A 15,878-nucleotide genomic window follows, 5' to 3' on the forward strand; every position below is an offset into this window, starting at 1 on the left:
TCCACGTCTCTTGTAAGGGGCATTAAGGGGCATTAAAGCGTCTTGTTATACCACTCTGACCTCCACGTCTCTTGTAAAGGGCATTAAAAGCGTCTTGTTATACCACTCTGACCTCCACGTCTCTTGTAAGGGGCATTAAAAGCATCTTGTTATACCACTGTGACCTCCACATCTCTTGTAAGGGGCATTAAAAGCGTCTTGTTATACCACTCTGACCTCCACGTCTCTTCTGAGGGGCATTAAAAGCGTCTTGTTATACCACTCTGACCTCCACGTCTCTAGTAAGGGGCATTAAAACCATCTTGTTAAGCTACTGGGACCTCCACGAGTCTTCGAACGGGCATTCCATTTCCTCCTAATTTTTGGAAGCTTTTGCTTGGAAGGCATAAGCAAATACTATGGGAGACCCACTCCCCAATAATGGGACTTATGTTTGTAATATGCTGTACTGCATGGCTCTTGTAAGGGGCATTGCAAGTTGCTCCATCCTCATTTTTGAAAGCTTTTGCTTGGAAGGCATAAGCAAATACTATGGGAGACCCACTCCCCAATAATGGGACTTATGTTTGTAATATGCTGTACTGCATGGCTCTTGTAAGGGGCATTTCAAGTTGCTCCGTCTTAATTTTTGGAAGCTTTTGCTTGGAAGGCATAAGCAAATACTATGGGAGACCCACTCCCCGATAATGGGACTTATGTTTGTAATATGCTGTACAGAATGGCTCTTGTAAGGGGAATTGCAAGTTGCTCCGTCCTAATTTTTGGAAGCTTTTGCTTGTAAGGCATAAGCAAATACTATGGGAGACCCACTCCCCAATAATGGGAATAATGTTTGTAATATGCTGTACTGCATGGCTCTTGTAAGGGGCATTGCAAGTTGCTCCGTCCTAATTTTTGGAAGCTTTTGCTTGTAAGGCATAAGCAAATACTATGGGAGACCCACGCCCCAATAATGGGAATAATGTTTGTAATATGTTGTGCTGCATGGCTCTTGTAAGGGGCATTGCAAGTTGCTCCGTCTTAATTTTGGGAAGCTTTTGCTTGTAAGGCATAAGCAAATACTATGGGAGACCCACTCCCCAATAATGAGACTTATGTTTGTAATATGCTGTACTGCATGGCTCTTGTAAGGGGCATTGCAAGTTGCTCCGTCCTAATTTTTGGAAGCTTTTGCTTGGAAGGCATAAGCAAATACTATGGGAGACCCACTCCCTAATAATGTGAATAATGTTTGTAATATGCTGTACTGCGTGGCTCTTGTAAGGGGCATTGCAAGTTGCTCCGTCCTAATTTTGGGAAGCTTTTGCTTGGAAGGCATAAGCAAATACTATGGGAGACCCACTCCCCAATAATGGGACTTATGTTTGTAATATGCTGTACTGCATGGCTCTTGTAAGGGGCATTGCAAGTTGCTCCGTCTTAATTTTTGGAAGCTTTTGCTTGGAAGGCATAAGCAAATACTATAGGAGACCCACTCCCCAATAAGGGGAATAATGTTTGTAATATGCTGTACTACATGGCTCTTATAAGGGGCATTGCAAGTTGCTCCGTCTTAATTTTTGGAAGCTTTTGCTTGGAAGGCATAAGCAAATACTATGGGAGACCCACTCCCCAATAATGGGACTTATGTTTGTAATATGCTGTACTGCATGGCTCTTGTAAGGGGCATTGCAAGTTGCTCCGTCCTAATTTTTGGAAGCTTTTGCTTGGAAGGCATAAGAAAATACTATGGGAGACCCACTCCCCAATAATGGGAATAATGTTTGTAATATGCTGTACTGCATGGCTCTTGTAAGGGGCATTGCAAGTTGCTCCGTCTTAATTTGGGGAAGCTTTTGCTTGTAAGGCATAAGCAATACTATGGGAGACCCACTCCCCAATAATGGGACTTATGTTTGTAATATGCTGTACTGCATGGCTCTTGTAAGGGGCATTGCAAGTTGCTCTGTCCTAATTTTTGGAAGCTTTTGCTTGGAAGGCATAAGCAAATACTATGGGAGATCCACTCCCCAATAATGGGACTTATGTTTGTAATATGCTGTACTGCATGGCTCTTGTAAGGGGCATTGCAAGTTGCTCCATCTTAATTTTGCGAAGCTTTTGCTTGGAAGGCATAAGCAAATACTATGGGAGACCCACTCCCCAATAATGGGAATAATGTTTGTAATATGCTGTACTGCATGGCTCTTGTAAGGGGCATTGCAAGTTGCTCCGTCTTAATTTGGGAAGCTTTTGCTTGGAAGGCATAAGCAAATACTATGGGAGACCCACTCCCCAATAATGGGACTTATGTTTGTAATATGCTGTACTGCATGGCTCTTGTAAGGGGCATTGCAAGTTGCTCCGTCCTAATTTTTGGAAGCTTTTGCTTGGAAGGCATTAGCAAATACTATGGGAGACCCACTCCCCAATAATGGGAATAATGTTTGTAATATGCTGTACTGCATGGCTCCTGTAAGGGGCATTGCAAGTTGCTCCGTCTTAATTTTGGGAAGCTTTTGCTTGGAAGGCATAAGCAAATACTATGGGAGACCCACTCCCCAATCATGGGACTTATGTTTGTAATATGCTGTACTGCATGGCTCTTGTAAGGGGCATTGCAAGTTGCGCCGTCCTAATTTTTGGAAGCTTTTGCTTGGAAGGCATAAGCAAATACTATGGGAGATCCACTCCCCAATAATGGGACTTATGTTTGTAATATGCTGTACTGCATGGCTCTTGTAAGGGGCATTGCAAGTTGCTCCGTCCTAATTTTTGGAAGCTTTTGCTTGGAAGGCATAAGCAAATACTATGGGAGACCCAGTCCCCAATAATGGGAATAATATTTTTAAGATGCTGTACTGTATGGCTCTTGTAAGGGGCATTAAAAGCGTCTTGTTAAGCTACTGTGACCTCCACATTTGTTCCAAGGGGCATTCAAACCGTCTTGTTAAGCTACTGGGACCTCCACGTCTTTTCCGAGGGGCATTAAAACCGTCTTGTTAAGCTACTGCGACCTCCACCACTTTTCCGAGGGGCATTAAAACCGTCTTGTTAAGCTACTGTGACCTCCACGTCTCTTCCAAGGGGCATTCAAACCATCTTGTTAAGCTACTGGGACCTCCACGTCTTTTCCGAGCGGCATTAAAACCGTCTTGTTAAGCTACTGTGACCTCCACGTCTCTTCAAAGGGACATTAAAAGCGTCTTCTTAAGCCACTCTGAACTCCACAGCTCTTCCAAGGGGCATTGAAATGTTGTTTTTAATTACCTCTAACCTCCACGACTCTTCCAACGGGCATTGCATTTCCTCCTAATTTTAGTCAGCTTTTGCTTTTCAATGCAAAGGCGAAAACTAAGGGAGACCCACTCCCCAATAATGGGTAGAAGGTTTTTAGCACGCTGTAATCCTCGACTGTTTCAAGGGGCATTGCAATTCCTCATAATTTTTGGAAAGCCTTCCATTCACTGCTTAGGCTAACAGTGTACAGGAGACCCAGTTGCTATAAATGGAAAAAACAGTTTAGTTAATGCCCTCTGACCTCCATGTCATTTCCAAAGGGCATTGGAGTGCCTCAAAATTTTTGGTAGGCATTGCACTCACTGTATGCCCTATAACTGTGTAGCCGAACCGCTCCTTTTGTTACAGAAACATATCCTACAAGACATATGTGGTTGACTGTAAAAACCTACAAGCTAGCCATATAGTATATGGTCCATGATCCCTAGAAAACTAGAAAAACTGATTGATAGCCTATTTTGGAGAAGAAGAGCTTAAATAAAAGGGAAGAATCTCCCCTATAAATTATATCTCAATCCACGTGTTGGTAGACCCCAAAATGACATGAGAGGGATTTGAATCCAAAAATATCAATTTTATTAGAAGATATAAAAATTACATAGAAATATAAATAGAAAAAAGAGGGAAAGAAAAGAGATGGTAGGACAGCTATGAGGGTAAGGTTAAAGAAACAAACCCTGCAAGGAGACTAACATCCCTGAACCAGCATAAGGGATAAGAAGGATGAAGGATGTAAGTATGGGCTGCCAGTAAAAAGATATAAAAGTGAAGGCAGGCATAAATAATGTCAATCTGTGCCTTCACTAACAATAACATACATGGCAAAAAGTAAAATATGGAGTGCAATACTCAAAGTAATAGTATTAGAAAGTAGACCAATGACAGAGTAACAAGTCGTAGGGCATCAGAACATATAGCAATGATACATATATATATTAGTGAGTAGATAGTGCTATGCAGCGCTATGCAGGTAACATTACTGTCAGGTCAAGAGTAGCAGCTCTATAGAATATTATTTACCTTGTGCCATATGAAAAGAAATAGAGGCAGCGTGTCCTGAAGTGCTGGGGGGATGTGTAGCAACTTCGATGCGTGTTTCGCCCTGGGAGTGGCTTCATCAGGAGGCGTGGCTGTCGTATGGAGAGGGAACACCCTTTATATGAAAGGTGGCCAATCCAAATCGCTCACGTAATGAAAGCCCCGCCCCCGGTAATGACGCGGTCGGGCATGCACGCCGCACACAGCTGATGAGAGGGAATCCTCTCTGTTGCTGCGGCGACGCGCCCTGCCCTAGACGCCACCGGGGCGGGCGTTCACACATGAGCGATAAGTGATACTGAATAGAAGTGTGTGAGGAAAAGGCAATATAAAGATCTTGACTGCTACGCACAGTGCAGCGCAGCATGGACACACGGAGTGGCCATCTCACTTTGCCATGAAGCGCTGCAGATACATAAGCAGGAAGTAATAAACATGATTACAATGAATGACAGGAAATGAGGGTCGTCTTTGATTGAGAGGGAGAAAGGTGGATGAGTATGTAAAGTACAAAGTGTAGAAATATACATCTTCCATGGACAGAATAGTTATATGGGTTATGAGCGTCGTACATCAGAAACACATATAAGTAAACCCAAATTCATATGTATATATATGTCCATAGCGAACAAAGTTATATAAAATATAAGTCCATCAATTGGCATATAAGATGATGTATAGAGATGTATATCAAGATAAAGACATCTTTAAAAGAAAATAATCCATCATTAAAGGGGTTAAATAGATTATGCATCCGTCAATGCATACAGAAAAAGCCACAAATAGGTGGCTCATAATAGAAGAATAATGTTGTTCGTTGTGATTTCTCCCTGGATCATATATCCCGCTAGATAGACGTACAAATGTATCTCCATGTAGTCACAGCATAGCAGATCTGAATAGAATAAACAGTCAGAAAGAAAAACTAAGATAGAAGTATATAGCTAGGGGATTAACAGTACCACGGGGATAATAAAAAAGAGTAAGGGGTGTCCCGTTAAAAACAGCGCAGCATTTTTACAAAATTTTACAAATTTTTGGTAGAATTTGCACTCACTGTATGCCCTATAACTGTGTAGCCGAACCGCTCCTTTTGTTACAGAAACATATCCTACAAGACATATCTGGTTGACTGGCCTGATATTGATGTGAATGGTCCCTGTTCCTCCTGCTCTTTCTCCTTTGCCACTACCTCATCCATCATTTATCACCTGAAGCTTTGTTTTAATGGGAGTCATAGAACTGGAATAGTAGCAGGAAAACATCTAGCAATCCTCGGAGGAGGTAGGATATGCGCCAAAACGCTGACCATCTCAGGCCTAGCCGCTACTACATACATGCGCTTGCATTCCAAGAAAACAAAGCAGATGCTAACTTGTATCATCATCATCATGGTCCTCACCTTGGCACTCTCAACTCCCCTGATGGAGAAGCCAGGGCCCACCGGAGGAGTCTGGTTCTCTAGTGGGCTCGTCCAATGCTGCCCTAAGCAAGCCGGGCTAAGAAAAGTGTGTGGGGGGATGTTCCAAGGAGAAATAGGGGCGGCTAGGGACCGTTTACGGACACCCGGCTGTCCCCAGGCGGCTGGGGACCGAGTGTGGACACCCGGCCGCCGGGCGGCTGGGGACTGAGTATGGATTCCAGGCCGCCAACACAGTCATGACGTGGTCGCCAGATTCCGCCTCCACATGCCTAAAAGGCCTAATTTCAAGTGCAAGCAAGCAAGCAGTATGGTATTGCAGCCTGGGGGTGGGTGGGTGGCAGGCTGCATACTTGCGCTTGCATTGCAAGGAATGGGAGAGGTACAATTGAACACTGCCCTGGGACAAGGACTTGAACGGGGATAGTTGCAAGTCTGCAGCGACAGGTGCAGGGTGGGAGGCATCTTCGCATGTACCATGAACAGGGGTTTGGCATGCACACACTACAGCGGAATAGGCTGTCCTTCCAACTAAATGCACTGGGGAGGGCACAGGTAATGTTTTGGTATACGCGCTTAATCTTATGTATAAGGCACACCGGGACAAATAGGGGCGGCTGGGGACTGAGTATGGATACCTCGCTGCCGAAGCAGCCATGAGGTAGTGGCCAGCTTCGGCCTCCTCCAAACTAAAAGGCCCCATTTCAAGTGCAAGCTAGCAGTATGGCATTGCAGCCTGGGGGTGGGTGGGTGGCAGGCTGCACACTTATGCTTGCATTAAAAGAAAACAAAGCAGATGCTAACTTCTATCATCATCATCATGCTCCTCACCTTGGCACTCTCAACTCCCCTGATGGAGAAGCCAGGGCCCACCAGAGGAGTTTGGTTCTCTGGTGGTCTCGTCCAATGCTGCCCTAAAGCAGGCCGGGCTAAGAAAAGTGTGTGGGGGGAAGTTGACAGGAGAAATAGGGGCCGCTGGGGACCGTTTATGGACACCTGGCTGCCCCCAGGCGGCTGGGGACCGTGTGTGGACACCCGGCCGCGGGGTGGCTGGGGACTGAGTATGGACACCCGGCCGTCGGGCGGTTGGGGACTGAGTATGAATTCCAGGCCGCCAACGCAGCCATGACGTGGTGGCCAGATTCCGACTCCACATGCCTAAGAGGCCCAATTTCAAGTGCAAGCAAGCAGTATGGTATTGCAGCCTGGGGGTGGGTGGGTGGTTGGCTGCATATTTGCGCTTGCATTGCAAGGAATGGGGGAGGTACCGTTGAACAGTGCCCTGGGACAAGAACTTGCACAGGAATAGTTGCAAGTCTGCATCTTCTGATGCGGCAAGGATGACTTCTGATGGGCACACTTTTAGGCAGTGACCTGGGTGTCAGAGATGCTTCCAGGGGTCTTCCCCATGCTGTTCCCATGTCTTTTCAGCACTGTATGCATGTGTCACACAGCACATGGCCAGATAAGGTTGTAAAATGTTAAAATGACATTTCCCGGTGAATGCATTTGTCACGGTTGAAAGCAATACAAAAGTGCAAAAACGCATAAAAAATGCTACTTGTGAACATAGCCCAAGGTGTGGAGGAGTATTTTTTAGGGGCTTATTTATTTTACCTTATACACAAGTCTTCTTTACCCTGGAAAGGAAGTTCCTTAACATATTTCACAGGAAAGCAGTTTCAGTTTAGTTTTTGAACGTTTTATTGTGAGCCCTTAAAAGTGGCTTAATACCTCTGACCACGTTGTTGACAGCAGTGACCTGCGCATCAGAAATGCTTCCTGGGGCGATCCCCATGCTGTCCCCATGTCATTTGAACACTGTCGCTATCGTTTTGGGCACTTGTTAGGCTTTTAAAAGACTGCCGGGGATGCCGCGCCAAAAATGCTCGGGTCTCCCATAGACTAACATTGGGCTCGTTGCTCGGGTCGAGCACCCGAGTATCACGGCGAGCTCGGCCCGAGCTTCGAGCACCCGAGCATTTTAGTGCTCGCTCAACACTAGTATCTAGTTTTAATCATTGAAACAATCTAGATCAAACATTCCTTTTACTTGTATGACCACAGCACAAAATCAGTTCTGCTAATTTCCTGATTTTGTAAAAATGGCATTAAAGGTAATAGCTTTCATACTCTTTTATTATGAAAGGGTAATAGGGTAATAATGCATGCTGTACCTTAGGCTGACAACCTGTGATCTGGTGTACTGGCTTTTGAGCTCCGAATTATTAAATGCTGCAGTAAACTGTAAGAAATACAAGCACATGTGAAGTTATTATTATTAACATCAGTTAAGGAAATAACTTTAAAAACATCATGGCTGCAGTATTGTAGAGGCTTCCCTCCGACTGTCCCCTTACTACCACCCAACCATTTCACACCACCACCCCACGGATCCCGACCCAATAAACACGCGTACCACCTTTCTTTTCTGTTAATTGGCCAAATCGGCCTTTTATTATACAAATATTACAACAATAAATAACTTGTTAGTAAGGAGGTTCTTGGAGCTCCAAAACTTGACGGAAACCAATAAATAATGAAACATATAGCATTACCCCCAGGCGTGACCATGTGCTCAGAGGACCTTTTCCATAACACCGACTCCCAGGGACCCCTCCTGAAAGAGTCCCAAAATCCAAAAATAAAGGGGAGGTTATCATCCACCCGATGTACAACCCCCCAACACAATTTTGCCACTAACTCCAAGAACCCCCTTATCACTGCTTGCCAAAATGACCCAACGACACCCCATCCACCATTTTCCATAAATCAATCTTACTCGTTCCCCCAAATTAAAGGGCGGGAGGGCGGGACCTTTGATTAATAGCCCCCACCTCTTCTCAGATAATATATAGGCCAACTCTATTGTCAACATCCCCCACTTTTTTCCAACATCCTTAAACTTTTGACCCTACAGAACCCATGTTTCTTTTACCTTTATTAAATGAACCCATGCTTGTCTTACAAAGTTGAGTCTGGGTCACTACGCCCATGGCTCTGCTGTGGGCTTCGTTTATCTTTTCAGGAAATATATGGTGTGATAAATGGATTTTTATGCAACCCTATCACAGGAACCTTACTAATTAGCACAAATTTCAACATACAACTTCAAGGAAAAGACAATTCACTGTTTGGCAGCGCTAACCGAAATGAAGATCCTTGATCCAATAATATAAAGAAGCGTTCTTTTATTCCACAACACGTTTTCACGCCGAACTGGCGTCTTAAGTGTAAAAACCAACTGTATAGTTGGTTCTTACACTTGAGAAAGACGCTAGTCCGGCGTGGAAATGTGTTGTGGAATAAAAAAACGCTGCTTTATATTATTGGATCAAGGATCTTTATTTCGGTTAGTGCAACATAAACCATCAAGCTTCCTGGTGGAGTTCATCTTCCAGCCATAATAGGGCTTGTCTGTCGTGAAATAAATTGTATTTTAGAATGACAACATTCTTTTTACCATATAATATACTGAAAAATTGGAAAAAAATCCAGGTTCCAATTTTTTCTTGTATTTTTGAGATTTCATTTTTATTGTAAAAATCACCTCTAAAAATGTTTTTTGTGGTCAACTCAGTACGATTATGGCAATACCAAACATATAGTTTTTTATGATTTTAGTGGCTTAATATAATTCTATAGAAAAATTTTGGTTTGTGTTGAAATATTCCAAAACCTATAACTTTTATTTTTGAATCAAAGGAGTTATATCAGAGCTTGTTTTTTGGCTGCTGAGCTTTAGGGGGATTTTTTGAGTACCATTTGGGGGTCCATACAATGTTTTGATTGCTTTGGATTGAATTTTTTGTGGGAAGGTTGTTGACCGGAAAATTACAATTCTGATGTTTCGATTTTTATTTTTTTAAGGCGTTCACCTAATTGGTAAAATAATACTACAATTTAATAGGTCAGAGTTTTACGTGTGCCACGATGACAAATATGCAGCATTTAAGTAGATAAACAGCAGTGATCGCAGCAAGTGCCGATGGATTCAGTTGCCAGAACCCGCCCTGTGTGGAAAGGGCTCATATCTTGAGGCCACTCTATACACTTCCACCATGATGTATATACAAAAGTATAAATGTGATATCATTGCAACCGTACTGACAGTCAAAATGAAGTGAACGTGTCATTTTATCGCACAATGAATGCCGAACAAACGAACCTTCCCAAAAAAAACAACAGTAGAATTGCTGTTTTTTTTTTCCATTCCATCCTACAAATATTTTTTTCCAGTTTCTTAAAGGGGTTGTCCAATACTTAAAATGACATTTATAAATATCCATTTTTAACCTCTAACCACTTTTGTAATTTGCTTTATTATAAAATTCCCTACCTTTCTAAATATAGAGCTGATCCCTATATGTGCTTTTTTTCCTTTACTTCCTGTGACGTTTCGATTGAGGGGAGTCTCAAACAGGACATCACAGGAGGATGACCCTATACTCACTTCTCCCTTCTATCACTCACCCCCCCGAAACAGGACGTCATCAGGGGGCGGCAATGACGTCATTCACCCTGCTTCTATCACCACCCTCTGATGACTTCCTGTGTCATAGAAACAATCTGTGAGCCGGCAGTGACAGAAGAAGTGTGTTGGCGTTGTGCTCACCTTTCCCACAGCCTTTATCACCGCAATTGATTCCAGATATTGTTAAGTATGGCGATGAACGAAACTGTGCTAAGTGAGCGCAGCACCACCCCTGATGATGTCTTGTTCCTGGCAGGATGATACATGGGAGAAGTGACTGCAGGACCATCCTCCTGTGATGTCACTTTTGAGACTCCCCTCAAATAAAATGTTACAGGAAGTAAAGTAAAAGAAAAGCATACTGTATATAGGGGTTAGCTATGTAGGGAGAAGAGTAGAGTATTTTAAAATATAGAAAATGTCAAAAGTGGCTAGGGGTTAAAAATAGATATTTAAAAAGCTCATTTTAGCTATTGGACAACCCCTTTAAATTAATTATATTGCTAATTAAATTGTGCCATTAATAAATACAACTCTTTCCCAAAAAAAGAGCTAACATAGCTAATGTTGAAGGAAACAAAACCTAAAAAAGTGTATATGTATGGCTTGTAGAAAGTGAGGATGAAGCAACAGCAAAAACATTTAAAGGGAATCTGTCACCATGTTTTTGCTACACCATTTGAAGTACCATGATGTGAGAACAGACACCTTGAGTCCAATGATGTATCACTTATTTGGTAAAGTCTGTTATTTGATCTGATGCAGATCTACAGTCCTCTGATTGCTGATCTATGTGTAGCCCTCCCATCCCTCCACTACTTATTGGCAGCTTTCTGCCTATTCACAGTGAACAGAGAAAGTTGCCAATCAGTGGTGGGAGCGAGGTTTTACAGAGCTCATGTATATGAAGCACTACATTGCTGCAGGTTTACTAGACCTCCTGCAGATAAAATTGTGATTGTATCAAATTTACCGCAAATAACCCAGTAAGTGACACATCACTGGAATCAGGGTCCCTGTTTTTACACTATGCTGCTCTCATATTAGGTAGCAAAAAACCTTTTAAAATGTCAGTAAGGGGTTAAATAAGAAAACAAGATGAAGATCCACATATAGACACACATATGTGCATTTTGTAATGGAATATAAAATAGAAATATATAAAAATGACTTACAAATCCTTCAATCTGAGCAGCCATAGTCTGGAATGCAAGGCTACTACTGTGAAGATACAGATCTGTATAGTTCAAATTTACGATCCTAAAAGAACCATTGTAGTAAACTCGGATGGTGCTTGTCTCATTGGTTGAACCTGTGAAAAAATACAATAACATGGTTACATTTCTAATTCAAAACTTTCGGCTCCACAGCTGGTACCAAAACTATTATGAAAGAATTTAGCTTTTTTTTAGAGCTTATGAAATTAAGTTTTAAATCCATTTACTCACGATAACGTTTTGGACAAGATGTACTTTGGATGAAAAATGTATTTCGCACTTTGACATATTATGAATTAATACTGCATAAATCGTCAGAGTAGTAGTCTACACACAGATACAATGAACCAAAAAGTTGAAAAACGTGAATATAATGCATAACTTGTCTTACACAGATGCTGAGTTTTTTGGGAAACAACAACCCTGTGGACAAACAGACTTTTAATAACAAGTAGCGCACTTATTTTTTCTACAACAGATCAATGGACAGAGCCTGGTGTAAAGACTAAACTTCTCTACACTGTAGATTAGTGGGAGGTTTCAGCTTTACAGTCTCCATAATGGTAGGTTCAGCCATTTGTTTGCTAAAATAGAGGCTGTAGCGTAGAATCAGTACAAGATAAGTAAAGCAATGGATTCATGGTTACTTAAATATGTTGTGTGGGACTGACATGTTAATAACTTATCCTTAGGTCATACTTAGTGCCACAACTGCCAAAGAACCACAGCTTCTTACATTGTGTAGAGTCCATTCAAATGAAGTTAAAGAGGTTGTCACCTACTTTATCATTGATGATCTATCCTTTATCATTGATGTCTCCTATTTGAATAGTAGGCAGATGTGTAGTACCCGGCTACAGCCACTATCAGAAGACAGAGCAGCTTCGCAATTGAGCATTTCCAGCCGGTGGCTACCTACACAGAGAACAGCTGATCGGGGGAGGTGCCAGGTGTCAGACCCCGACCGATTAGACATTGATGATCCATCCTGAGGATGGGTCATCAATGATAACGCAATGGACAACCTCTTTAGGCTGCTTTTCCTGAAAATGGTCACTATGGAGTTCACGGAGCTGTGGTGTTCTGATATCGTACCCTCAGTGACAGACACAGACAGAAAAGGGTCCCTGTTCAAGAACAGTATATGGGCACCTCTATGTGTCTGTGACAGGAGCTGCTTGCTGATTTGAAGACGGTAGTGGCCCCTTTACCACTTGGTCCCCTGTGCGTCTGCATAGGTTGCACCAATGATTTGTCTACCCATGCATACACTGGTCCTCAATATCGCTGTCCCAGACAACTGCTTAAACTTTTATATAGGCTAATCCCATATATAAACTGTAGTCCCACAGCTTTCTATTGTGATCTGTGTTTAATTCCTCACAACTTTCAATATTTCTGTATAGGAAAACAGCCATTCCTATTTACAGTCAGAGGCTGGAAAAAATCAGTATCGATCTTGTCCTACCTGCCTGTCTGATAGACATATTTCACTCTTTTAGTGAAGATCGGAACCATTAGCTTGGTTTAAAGAGATTTGTGCTTACAATTGTGTAGGTCTCATGCACATAGCCCTGGTACTGTATAGCCTATGATTTATACGGAACAATAATACAATGTCCATTGAAGTCTATAACGCTTTCAGTGTCAGATACCATATGGTAGACATATTCCCCTAGAAGAGTTGCAGTATGGTACTGTATGGTGTCTGAGTACCATATGGTGGTACGAAGGGGGCATATAGTGGTGATAGAAAAGTTGTAAACTCTCCAGCATTTTCCATATTTCTAAATAAATTTGATCTAAAAGTAAATCAGCTTTTTACATAAGTTCTGAATGCAGGTAAAGAGGATCAAATAAAATAAATGAGTAAAAATATTAGACTCTTTAACGTTTTAAATAAGGAAAATAATCCAATATCACATGTCTGTGAGTGGCAAAAGTTTGTAAGCCTTTAGAATAAGCATAAAATTTAAAGGTGCAATTAGAGTCTGGTGTTTTCAACCATTGGTTTGCCAATAAGGTGTGAGTGGGTGACCTTTTTTTTTTTTTAAATAACAGGGGCCTATCATTTTATGATCTACACTACACGTTTATGGAATTGAATCATGGCATGAACAAAAGAGATTTCTGAGAGCCTTAAAAGAAGAATTGTTGATTCAAAACCATTTGTGAAGAGTTTAGACTTCAACAATCCACATTCAGACATAACGAATGGAGGAAATTCAAAACCATTTTTACTCTCCTCAGGAGTGGATATCCAACAAGGATCACTCCAAGAACAAAGTGCCTAACAGTCTGCAAAGTCACAGAGGAACAAAAGGTATCCTCTAAGTAACTAAATGGTTAAAATCGAATAAAGATAAAGTTTTGAAATGGCCAAGTCATAGTCCTGACCTTAATCATATAAAAAAGTTTTTGAAGGACCTAAAGAGAGCAGCACAAGGGAGAAAACCCAACACAACAGAGCTGAAGCTGTTTTGTAGGGAGGAATTGTCTAAAATTCCTAAGAGCCGATGTGCAGAACTAATCAATAATTACCAGAAATGACAAAATGCAGTTATTGCTGCACAGTGGGTCACACCAGATACTGAAAGCTAAGGTTCACATACTTTTGCCACTCACAGACAAGTGATATTGGATCAGTTTCCTCTTTTAAAAATATGACACATTCTAATATTTTAGAGTCATTTGTTAGATTTGGTTCTGTTTAACTACTTTTAGAACTTCTGATATAGTTTTCCGTTAAATTTCTCCAGAAATATAAAGAATTCTCAAGAGTTCACAAACTTTCAAGCACTACTGTATGTCTTTGTAGCAACAAAACTGCATGATCTGTAAGTGCTGTCATAAAGCCTAGACTTCCCTTGTGCAAATAAGGAAGTAGACTGGATATGTGATCACAAACTATCACCCTTTATATGGTTTTTTAAAAAATGTTTTCCTTCAGTGACAGCAAGCAGAAAGCCTGAAAACTGTGAAAAATTGAAACAAAGTTTTCAGAAATGTTTATTATACAGTGTTTAAAAGAGTGGAAGACCCCTTTAATGTCAGACTGCTGGAATCAATAACGGACCACATTATATATGCTACCCGACACATCATTCATACCAAGAATATAATTACATAAGGAACCAGACTCAGTGCAGCTGTTATATAAAACATATTAAACGCAAAACGTCTATAATAAATTATTCTGGCCCGTCATTCTAAGGAAAAATGGTATTCACTATAAAGAAAGTTAATTATTTCTTACCATGGAAGAAAACGATTACAACTGCAGCAGTCACGGCTGCGATAACGGCCAATAGTATTGTAATGCTGACGACAGCTATTATGATCATTGTTTGATGTCCAGGCAATTTCATTGCTAGATCAAATTTATGTTACCTGAATAAAAACAAAAGAAAATAATTGTGAAACTTCAAAGTCTGTGAATGAGATAGAAGTATGGAATTAGAGGCATGTTGCCTTATTTTTTTCTCCAAGCTCAAGCCAATAGATATCTTATCTTTTAAATAAGAACTGTTCTGCAGCACTTGGCAGTGGCCATGCCACAATGAATAGTAGCTGTTTTGCAGTACCCAGCAGCAGCCGTTCCACATTGAATAGAATCTGTTCTTCAGTACCCAGGCAGCAGCTGCTACACAATGAATAGGAGTTGTTCTGCATTACCTGTCAGCAGCCTCTACACATTGAATGGGGCTGTGCTTTTACACAGAGCTAAATGCAGAAAAAGACTGAAAAAGATTTGGTAAGGAGGTTTAAGGGGGTAAACGTGAGTAAAAGGATACTGTATCATGGAAAGCTTATGTGAAACTCATGCAATCTCAACCTCACAGGTAAACTGGAGATTAATGGTTAGGCATTCAATGGCTTTACGAAAATTACAGCACTGATAAAGAGCACCCTTGACATGTTTTAATGGATTCTAAATTAATCCATTGTAGTGAACTAGGGCTAGAGGAATGACTTATACAGCACGGATCCAGGTCAAGAAGTGGCCAGGGAAACTACAGTACATATCTTCAGCACTAAGAACAAGTAGGTCCAAGAGTAAAATAATTTTTTGATGTTGAGCAAAAGAAACATTGCTTCCAATTTTTGTCTACAGTGGTTCAGTAGGTGTGCCCATTGATTATTTGTAGGGGCTATGTTTGATTTCCATTATGTAGGAATCAGTATTCTGGCTGATGCTAAAAGATGTCTGAGCAGAGGGAGGATAGATCCATTCTGATCCTTATGTATCAGGGCTCATAATCTACTAAAGCACAGTGGTAAAATTTCAGTTAATAGTTTGAGATCAATGTTGATTAGAGAGACAGGCCTTCAATTAGACAAACTTGGGTGATCCGTGCCCACTTTAGGAATCACTGAGATATTGGCTGATAAAGCTGTGGGGCTAGGAAGGCTGCCATTACATAGTGCATTAAAGTAATTTGCGAGTCGG

At 41.5% G+C, this 15,878-nt stretch overlaps 1 protein-coding gene across 1 annotated transcript in view; it reads right to left on the reverse strand.

Moving 5' to 3' along the window:
• Positions 1-14,796, reverse strand: part of LOC141171480 (transmembrane protease serine 11B-like protein) — a 71,446-nt gene extending 56,650 nt beyond the window's left edge. The window contains exons 1-3 of the mRNA XM_073655210.1: positions 14,685-14,796; positions 11,387-11,523; positions 7,915-7,982 (exon numbers count right to left, since the gene is read on the reverse strand). Coding sequence (XP_073511311.1) covers positions 7,915-7,982; positions 11,387-11,523; positions 14,685-14,796 — 317 coding nt within the window. The remainder of the gene's footprint in view (positions 1-7,914; positions 7,983-11,386; positions 11,524-14,684) is intronic.
• Positions 14,797-15,878: the final 1,082 nt, after the last annotated feature.

The sequence above is a fragment of the Phyllobates terribilis genome, unplaced genomic scaffold (assembly GCF_046119375.1).
Source record: "Phyllobates terribilis strain yellow unplaced genomic scaffold, ASM4611937v1 Scaffold_1__5_contigs__length_1240528914, whole genome shotgun sequence".
Lineage (NCBI taxonomy): Eukaryota > Metazoa > Chordata > Amphibia > Anura > Dendrobatidae > Phyllobates > Phyllobates terribilis.